We start from the raw sequence: 10476 nt of genomic DNA, 5'->3' as shown, positions 1-10476 counted from the left end.
TCCCATATGCTGGGGATAGGATCCTGCCGGCTGAAAGTGTGAGCCTGATGTCTGAGTCATTGCTGTTGATCCGAGGTGCAATCCTCTTGATTCTCCCATAATTTGCACGTCTGGAATTTCCGATGGCTGAGAAGTGATCATTGGAGTGTCAAAGCTCAAGGATTTGGGCATCAGTGGGGAATGATCCTCTGTCGTTCTCCTTTGTCTTTTGAGATCTCCAATTTCCCTGAGGATCCTTTCATAGTTTCATCATGCCGTTGCATACGATCCTTCATCTGCAAAATCAAAGTAAATACATCACTAGTACTGGGAATATAAGAATTCATAGCAGAAGAAGATGGAGGTTTAGAGTTATTAGGAGTTTGTCTCTTCTCAGCATTCTTCTGGGATCCTGCCGGTGGAGGAGGCAGAGTGTTCTGAGACAAGGTGACTGCAGACATCACCGTGGACATGTTTTTCAATGATGAAGCCATGTAATTCTTTGAAATGATTTCGAACAGAAAGTTTTCTTATGAATGAAGCACCAATTGCCCCATGGTGGGCGCCAAACTGTTTTGGTCAAAAATCACACAAGGATAATGCAACCAAACTCTAAGTAAATGGGGAATGATGCTTGGTTTATTGAAAAAGTAAAGGATCACTTCAGTATGAAATATGCAAAGACACAATGATTTATACGAGGAAAAAGCCCTTGATCAATGTATGATCTCCGGCATAAAAAACCTCGGGTGATGGCAACTACCGATCACCAAACTTCAATATATCAAAATATGGTTACAACTTTGGATGATAATGAGCTGAGTACAAGGATCACTATAGTTTCGAGTGTCTAAGCGTGTGAGAATTGTGTTGTGTGTCCTTCCGAATGAGGAAGAGTGTTATATATACAAGTGTAGGTGACCTATTTTAGGTAAAAAGACTAATAATCAGCTCACTACCCCTTTAGAAATAAAAGTAAATCTAGCCTAAATTATCGCCCTTAAATCATGCCAAGTTTCCATATCCTTCACAACGTCCATCTCCGATTAAGCACATGCTATAGTTGTAAAGACGTGTCCTTTAATTGTGATGCTTAAGAGCGGATCCTGCTAGATGTCCTGCAAAACAACATTAATTCAACGAAAGCAACTGTTAGCATGAGGATCCTATGATGGTCCGTGATCCTGATCCTGGAACTCTGCTGAGGATCACTATCTGCCAAAGAAACAAGGATCACTGGTTAGGATCACACGTGAGGATCATGTATTGTAAAAATCCAGCCATAACAGTCTCTTCTCAGCATTTTTCTGGGATCCAGCCGGTGGTGGAGGCAGAGTATTCTGGGACGAGGTGACTGCAGACATTGCCGTGGACGTATTCTTCAATGATGAAGCCATGTAATTCTTTGAAATAATTTCGAACAAAAAGGTTTTCTTATGAATGAAGCACCAATTGCCCCACGGTGGGCGCCAAACTGTTTTGGTCAAAAATCACACAAGGATAATGCAACCAAACTTTATGTAAATGGGGTATGATGCTTGGTTTATTGAAAAAGTAAAGGATCACTTCAGTGTGAAATATGCAAAGACACAATGATTTATACGAGGAAAAAGCCCTTGATCAATGTATGATCTCCGGCATAAAAAACCTCGGGTGATGGCAACTACCGATCACCAAACTTCAATATATCAAAATATGGTTACAACTTTGGATGATAATGAGCTGAGTACAAGGATCACTATCGTAATGTGTGTCTAAGCGTGTGAGAATTGTGTTGTGTGTTCTTCCGAATGGGGAAGAGTGTTATATATACAAGTGTAGGTGACCTATTTTAGGTAAAAAGACTAACAATCAGCTCATTACCCCTTTAGAAATAAAAGTAAATCTAGCCTAAATTGTCACCCTTAAATCATGCCAAGTTTCCATATCCTTTGCAACGTCCATCTCCGATTAAGCACATGCTATAATTGTAAAGACGCGTCCCTTGATAGTGATGCTAAGAGCGGATCCTGCTAGATGTTCCTGCAAAATATCATTTATTTCAATGAAGGTAACGGTTAGCATGAGGATCCTATGATGGTCCGTGATCCTGATCCTGGAACTCTGCTGAGGATCACTATCTGCCAAAGAAACAAGGATCACTAGTTAGGATCACACGTGAGGATCATGTATTGTAAAAATCCAGCCCTAACATATCATACCATCCATAATACATTATCATTACCTCCTACCATCCATAATACAATACCATTACCTCCTACCATCCATAATACAATACAATCACCAATATTTTCATTTTATTACATGTACATCAACACCCTTTATACCATCGAGACAACATATTACATCATCAAATGACAAATATAATTAAATCATCAACCACTAGATATAACTAACAAAAAAACACGTATATGGGCCTACTTCATCATTTAAAATCACAATTTTTTTGTACCAAAACACGTTATATCATGGTTATACATAATGATACACATGTGCATTTTTAATATTAGTAATGTAAAAAGTAGTGTATTGCGGATGACAATGTAAATGAAAGTGCATTTTTCTACTACTGGTAATATATTACGGAATTTCTCCAAGAAATGATACATATGCACATGTGCATCCATAATTGTTACTCGAAAAAAAAAGGTTCTTTTTTTTTGTAATGAAATAAAGCGATTTTTTTTAAATATTAAAAAAAATTGTGTGTTTTTTAGATTTTTTAGGTATTTTTTTGTGTTCACATTGGTTCTTGCAGTTCTCGCATGAACCCTACCATATATATATATATATACACACACACACACACACAGTGCATATATATTCAGACGCGGTACGACATGTTACACATAACGGAAAGGAATGTAAATAAAATGCTCGAAGGAATTGAACGATTTATACCTCGAGAATACGGGTTGCCACATCGTCCCCAAGTTGAAAGAAATTTCGTCCCGGAATTTAGCATGCAGTCACTGAAGAAGTTAGTGTTGTTGAGCGTTTTCGCGGGGTGTCATATCATCCCCAAGTTGATTTGGAATTTCGTCTCGAAATTCAGTAGTAGCTTCAGCACTGGATGCATTATTCTTGAACAACTGAGGATACTTGCGCATCATTTGGTCTTCCCATTCCCAAGTAAACTCTAGGCCACACCTTGAGTTCCAACGTACTCGAACAATAGGAATCTTACTGTGCTTGAGTGTTTTGATCTCACGGTCCATGATTTCACCTGGTTCTTCAATGAAACGAAACTGATAATCAATTTTGAGTTCTTTGAATGGAACCACAAGTGTTTTGTCGGATAAGCACTTCTTCATATTAGACACATGAAAGATATTGTGCACACCACTGAGTTCTTCAGGTAAGTTCAGTCTTATACGTCACTGTGCCAACTCTTTCCGTGATCTCCAATGGTCCAACATAACGCAGATTAAGGTTGCCTCGTTTACTAAGACGAACAACACCTTTCCAAGGTGAGACTTTAACAAGACCCTGTCGCCCATTTGGAATTCCAACGGTTTCCTACACTATCACGTACTAGTGATTATGTAACCTTTACCGTTCAAAAAAATAAATAAATGAAAAAATCTAAGTCCAATTTACTAACGTCATCCAACAAAGTCAGTTTTATATGAAAAGACAAAACTGCCCTAGTCAATAAAAAAACAAAATAAAAAGAAACCTCTAGGTCACAAACCGCTACAAGCAGGGTATAACGATAATCTTCTTCTACACGCGCACTTACAGAAACCCTAATTTCGCCGTACGGACCAAATCATTCCAGAAAGCAAGATACCAGTGGCTAACGATAAGGTTTTCTGTAACCGTTTTCTCGATCTACAAATCGCCGAGAAATCATGGCGGAAGTGATGTCAATGGAAGATATACGGACCGAAGCGGCTCGTTTGAACATCGATTTATCTGGAGTCGATTGGAACTCGATTCGGCTACCTCCCGGTGAAGATTGCGGCATCAAAAGGTACAGATACACAGATATATTTAATTGTTTGTGTTTTTTGTTACGATTTAGAGTGTTTTACAACGTATGTCATGACTGATTGAATACGTATTGTAATGTAAACGCGATAACTGATTTGTGCTTATTGTTGTGAGCAATTTGAGTGTTTTTTTGTAGATATGTAATTGTTTTGTGTTTTTGTTTCGATTTAGAGTGTTTTACACTGTATGTTATGACTGATTGAGCACGTAATGTATTGTAAAGGTGATAGTTGATGATGATAGTTTTTAAAACCCCAATAGTTTGTTTAGTCTGTTACATGTTGATTTATGTTTGTTGTTATGAGCAATTTGAGTGTTTGTTATGTATATATGTATTGTTTGTGTTTTTGTTTCGATTTAGAGCGTTTTACACTGACGTTATGACTGATTGAGTACGTAATGTATTGTTGTTAAGGTGATAGGCGATGACGATAGGTGTTAATAGTTAAAACTCAGTTTGAGTGTTTGTTATGTATATATGTAATAATTGTTTTGTGTTTTTTTTACTAGAGTGTTTTACATTGTATGATATCACTGGTTGAGTACGTATTGTATTGTAAAGGTGATAGGTGATGACATAGCTGTTAAAACCCTAATAATCTGTTACATGTTGATTATGTTTGTTGTTGTGAGTAGTTTGAGTGTTTGTTATGTATATCTGTAACTGTTATGTGTTTTTGTTTCGATTTAGAGTGTTTTAGACTGTATGTTATGACTGATTTGAGTATGTATTGTATTGTAAAGGTGATAGTTGATGGCGATAGTTGTTAAAACCATGATAGTCTGTTACATGTTGGTTTATGTTTGCTGTTGTGAGCAATTTGAGTGTTTGTTTTGTGTTAGAGTGTTACACTGTATGTGTGGCTGATTGAGTAAGCATTGTATTGTAAACATGATAATTGATGATGATGGTTGTTAAACTCTAATTATCTGTCACAAGTTGATTTGTGTGTATTGTTTTGAGCAATTTGAGTGGTTGTTTTGTATATCTGTTGGTGTTTTCAACACTTTGTTGTGTAACGTATCCAGATGTATGAACACGGTGTATGTTTTTGTATGATTTGAGTATTAGTTGTATACCTATATTGCTACATGTTTGCATATGAGCATTCAATTGCTTACTAGTGCTTTACTTTGTGTGTTAGTTATTCTGAATTTGAGTTTTTGTTGTAAGCATGTTTGTATATAGATGTGCTGCCTTTGATCATGATGATATTTGAATACTTGTGTTTTGTTTACCAATTTGTTAAGCATTTCTGTATTTGGAATTTTCAGTGATGATGATGATCTTAACGAGGAGGATTCACTGGAATTTGATGCTGGCTTTGGGAATATTATCATTGTGGATAACTTGCCGGTTGTCCCTAGAGAAAAGTTCGAGAAGCTTGAAGGTGTGGTTCGTAAAATCTACAGCCAAATCGGAGTCATTAAGGAGAATGGACTTTGGATGCCTGTTGATGAAGACACTGGTAAAACCCGAGGTTATTGCTTCATCGAGTACAACACTCCTCAGGTACTTTTTTCCTCACAAACTTCAGCGATTTTGCTGCTGCTTTACAACTCAAAACTTAGCAACTATATTCTACCAAGCCATAAAAGTTATTTTTTTTGTGTGCTCGTGATTTGCAGGAAGCTGAGCTTGCCAAGGAGAAGACCAATGGGTACAAGCTAGACAGAGCACACATTTTTGCTGTCAACATGTTTGATGAAATTGACAGATTCATGAAAGTACCAGACGAGTGGGCTCCACCTGAAAGCAGGCCTTATACACCAGGGGTACGTATTTGAATTTAGTTTTTTTTATTGCATTGTGCATCGTATTGCAGTACCTGAAAGTGTAGGCGTTTTCAGTTATTTTTTGTTATTAAGTGTTCATTTTTGGGTTATCCTTGTGTTGGCATCCTTTTTATAAACTTCAATATTTAAGTATTGCAACTTTTTACTGCATATAGCACTGATGAAACATGAATTTTAAACATCATTTTCATGAAAAATCAGTTGGAACTTGGAAGTCATGGGATTCGTTGAATTTTTATCGTTCATGGGTGAGCTTGCAAACTAGTTATAACGTTAATGTTATGGTATATTAATGCAGGAGAATCTGCAACGCTGGCTTACTGATGAGAAAGGCAGAGATCAGTTTGTTATTCGTGCTGGATCAGACACAGAGGTTTTGTGGAATGATGCTAGACAAGTGAAGGCTGATCCTGTTTACAAACGCCCAGTAATTAAAAATACTTTATCTTGATATCTTCTTATTCTGTTTTACATGTAAAAAAATGTTGATCGGGAGATTGTAATAATGTGTTCTATTTCTGCAGTTCTGGACTGAAAGTTTTGTGCAGTGGTCTCCATTAGGGACCTACTTAGCCACGGTTCACCGCCAAGGTGCTGCTGTTTGGGGCGGTGCTACTACATTTAACCGTCTGATGCGCTATGCTCATCCACAGGTTGCATATAATTATCTTTTTATAGTTTTCTAATTTATTTCACGTCTTTTGCATACAGTCTTGAAATTGCGCTGTTTGTTTTAGGTGAAACTCATTGATTTCTCTCCTGGTGAGAAATATCTGGTTACTTATAGCAGTCATGAACCAAGCAACCCCCGAGATACCCATGTAAGAAAGTCTAATGCTTTGTCTAGTTTTGTATGATTTTATAATGGTTGGCAATTTCAACTCATTTGTATGTAAATGGGTTTGATTCAAGTAAGTTCAAGACAAAAAGTGGTTTAAAAGGGTTGTAAAAGTGTGTTTGTAATGCATAAAACAGGCATACAAGTTTAAGACAAAAAGTGTTCAGTTCAATAAGTTTTAGCAACCCATTTGACCTATCTGCTATGCCATCATTAAGTTTTAGCAATAATTATCTGTTAACTGTGTGATTTGCTCATGATCAGAGGGTAGTACTCAACATTTTTGATGTGAGAACTGGAAAAGTTATGAGGGATTTTAAGGGAAGTGCTGATGAGTTTGCAATTGGAGGAACCGGAGGTTTTACAGGGGTTTCATGGCCTGTTTTCAAGTAATCTATTAGTAGTACTAGAAGTTTTTTTTACTTATTTATCTTGGATACATTTGTTCTTGATGTTGGCATGCTTGTGCTTTTTCAGATGGGGTGGTGGAAAAGAAGACAAATATTTTGCTCGAATGGGCAAAAATGTCATTTCAGTGTATGACACCGAGTCCTTTGGTCTTATTGACAAGAAGTCCATCAAAGTTGAAAACGTCATGGACTTCAGCTGGTCTCCCACTGATTCTATTTTTGCGCTTTTTGTTCCTGAGCTCGGTGGAGGAAATCAACCTGCAAGAGTAAGTTACTATGCACTTTTACTTGTGGAGTCTATATCTTATCTTTAGTTAATTACCAAATTGTGGTATGGATCATTGATTACGTATAACGTACTGTAAGATCATAGCGCACACGATTAACATGAAAGTTTGTATTTGGTGTCCTTTATTGTATATTGGTAGTTTAGTTTAGAATTTTGCTTTATTTTTATCTGACAGCTCAGTAGAGCTCAAAGGGATCTCTTTTGAAGTTTCAAATTTTAATTTCATTGGAATAACATATGTGCTTATATGATATCTATAGGTGAGCCTTTTTCAAATCCCTAGCAAAGTAGAGTTAAGGCAGAAGAATCTTTTCAGTGTCAGTGACTGCAAAATGTATTGGCAAAGTAACGGGGAATATCTCGCCGTTAAAGTTGACCGATACACAAAAACCAAAAAGAGCACATATACTGGCTTTGAGCTTTTCAGAATCAAAGAGCGTGACATACCTATTGAGGTTTTCGAGCTCGACAACAAGAATGATAAGGTTATCTCATTTGCATGGGAGCCAAAGGGTCACAGGTTTGCAGTTATTCACGGTGATAATCCAAGGCCCGATGTTAGTTTCTATTCTGTGAAAGGTGGTAAAGTGACGAAGCTCACAACCCTCAAGCAAAAGCAGGCGAACGCTCTGTTTTGGTCACCCAGTGGTCGTTTTATCATTTTGGCTGGTTTGAAGGGGTTCAATGGACAGCTGGAGTTTTATAATGTCGATGAGCTTGAAACTATGGCTACTGCTGAGCATTTCATGGCAACCGACATAGAATGGGATCCTACTGGGAGGTATTTTAAATGAAAAATCTGTAAATAAATAACACAACACATTTTGTTCTGGTTTTCTAGGTGCTTTTACGTAGGGGTGCTAATCGGCTCGTGTTGGTGGGTTACCCAACTCGAACCCGAAAATTTTAGATGAACCCGAACACGACCAGAACCTGAAAATCGTCATACATATGAACCCAAACACGACCGGAATTTTCGCAGGTTGACTTGAACACGACCCGTTCAACCCATTTTTTTTTTATTTTTTCCCACAAAGTAAGATATCAAAATTAAAGTTTACTACAAACAAACACAAATTTATATACTACAATTAACAAATTAACAAAGTATAAATTAGCAACATTTGTGTGCATAGAGGTATGTACCTCATGCTTTGGGAGGTTTTCAAAAAAAAATTTGATGTTTCAAATTTTAACCTAAAACTATTTGTTTTTCTACTTATAACACCAAAAGTTTTCTTCTCTTGCAATTTAAACTCACAACTTTTGTACTTTCAACTTTGGTCCCCACACTTTTCATATTTCTCAATTTTTTTGTTTTAAATTTTGCGAGTTAACACGGCATAATGTGTGTGTGGTTCAACGTTTTAACATTTTGTTTTACGCTTCGTACTAGATTTTGCGAGTTAACACAACTCAACGTGCGTGTGTGGTTCAACGTTTTTACGTCGTCTATCTTTTCCTGGTTTGACAAGTTTGTTACAACGCGCAGGGTCCTAAATCGACTTAATTATTATTTTCTATGTTTTACGTTGCAGTCTAATTTATTCGCGTTAACACACCGTAACTTCCGTATTGGTTGTCGCTGGCGGTGGTGTGGCATTGGTGCTATTCGGCATGGTTTTACGCCCCCGTCGCATTGCGGCGGGTGGTAAATCTAGTTACATTTAAATTATAAAGTCTTATGTCAATTTCTCTTTTTAAGTTATAATTATGACATAAAATACACACCCAATTTTAATTTATGACAAAGCATATTGTAAAAAAATATAATATAATTTAAATGGGTTAAATGGGTCAACCCTCCAACGTGACTGAGTTGACCCCAACCTGACCCGTTTAGCTAACAGGTTCGAGGGTTCAACCTGAAACTGACCCGAACCCGTTTAGACTAAACTCAAACCTGTGAATTGCATGTTAGGTTCGTGTTGTGTTTAGAATGCATTTTTCACTACCATTGTTGCATGTATTTGGAACATGATTTTTGGGTATAATAGTGTTGGTAAGTATATTGATCTTTATTCACGTATATTCTCGTATAGGTATGTTGCAACTTCAGTCACTTCGGTGCATGAGATGGAAAATGGATTCAATATATGGTCATTCAATGGAAAGCTACTCTACCGAATTCTAAAGGATCATTTCTTTCAGGTAATCTTTCAAGTTATTTTTCAATTAATTTATTTGTAATCTATAAATCATAGAGTATGCTGTTTGATTGTGGCAGTTTTTGTGGCGGCCAAGGCCACCGTCATTCTTGAGCCCGGAGAAAGAGGAAGAAATTTTCAAGAATCTGAAAAAATACAGCAAGAAGTACGACGTGCAAGATCAGGATATTTCTGTGCTGTTGAGCGAACAGGATCGCGAGAAGAGGAAGCAGTTGAAGGATGACTGGGAACGATGGGTGAACGAGTGGAAGCGATATCACGAGCAAGAGAAGATGGAGAGGCAAATGCTAAGAGATGGTGAGGCTAGTGATGTAGAAGAGGAATATGAGGCTAAAGAAATTGAGGTTGAAGAGTTGTTAGATGTGTCTGAAGAAATCATTCAGGATGCCTAAAAAGGAAGTTTAGTTTTTTGTTTACTTATCAATGCTGTTGGTTATGTTGAGTTTTGAATGCTAAATGCATGATTATGTTTACACTTGATTTTGTACTTCAGTTTGAAATTGTGTTTTAGATGATTAAGTCTGGTTTAGTTTTTATTCCAGCAAGTTTTTTAAGTTCTCTAGGTTGGTTTTTTTTAAATAAAGCAACACTAATATTGTTAATGGTTACTTTTGTATAAATAATTAATAACAGTACAATGGGCGCATTAAACAAATGACAAATCTCACATGCTTGTGGAATGAAACCTTTATGTGCTAAAGGTATATTTTATGTTTTTGGTTGTACTTTTGGTTTCTATAGGTGAACATAGCTTTGTCTAAATACAAAAGAATATGGAACATTTCCAATTTCTAAATTGGTTTAGGCGGTGTTTGTTTTTTAGGAAAAGTACTTCTGAACCTCTTCTGTCTTCCCCAAGCAGACCACGCACAGACACAAGGGTATGCAGCTTGTTTGTTTTTTAGAAGAGTTTTCTCTAAAAAACCTCTTCCCCACATCTTTCTCGTGCAGACATTGTCTTAAGTCTTCAAACCTCTTCAAAACATATCTTCTTCTCAA

At 36.8% G+C, this 10476-nt stretch overlaps 1 protein-coding gene across 1 annotated transcript; it reads left to right on the top strand.

Annotated features, from left to right (window-relative positions):
- The first annotated feature begins 3667 nt into the window (after positions 1-3667).
- Positions 3668-10037, top strand: LOC110890652 (eukaryotic translation initiation factor 3 subunit B). The gene is made up of 11 exons (XM_022138271.2): positions 3668-3955; positions 5251-5488; positions 5605-5751; positions 6071-6199; positions 6297-6425; positions 6510-6593; positions 6875-6999; positions 7088-7286; positions 7570-8090; positions 9352-9460; positions 9537-10037. Exons 1-11 carry the CDS (start codon positions 3834-3836, stop codon positions 9867-9869), a joined length of 2136 nt encoding a protein of 711 aa, XP_021993963.1. The 5' UTR covers positions 3668-3833; the 3' UTR covers positions 9870-10037.
- Positions 10038-10476: the final 439 nt, after the last annotated feature.

Source organism: Helianthus annuus, chromosome 11, assembly GCF_002127325.2.
Source record: "Helianthus annuus cultivar XRQ/B chromosome 11, HanXRQr2.0-SUNRISE, whole genome shotgun sequence".
NCBI lineage: Eukaryota > Viridiplantae > Streptophyta > Magnoliopsida > Asterales > Asteraceae > Helianthus > Helianthus annuus.
This window is presented reverse-complemented; position numbering and strand designations above follow the sequence as displayed.

What these genes read in the sequence shown, in the direction of transcription:
- LOC110890652 (XM_022138271.2), top strand. Translation starts at nt 3,834, where the DNA reads ATGGCGGAAGTGATGTCAATGGAAGATATACGGACCGAAGCGGCTCGT. An exon ending in GAAGATTGCGGCATCAAAAG is followed by an intron (nt 3,956 to 5,250) that starts GTACAGATACAC and finishes TGGAATTTTCAG; the next exon opens with TGATGATGATGATCTTAACG. An exon ending in GTTTCATGGCCTGTTTTCAA is followed by an intron (nt 7,000 to 7,087) that starts GTAATCTATTAG and finishes GTGCTTTTTCAG; the next exon opens with ATGGGGTGGTGGAAAAGAAG.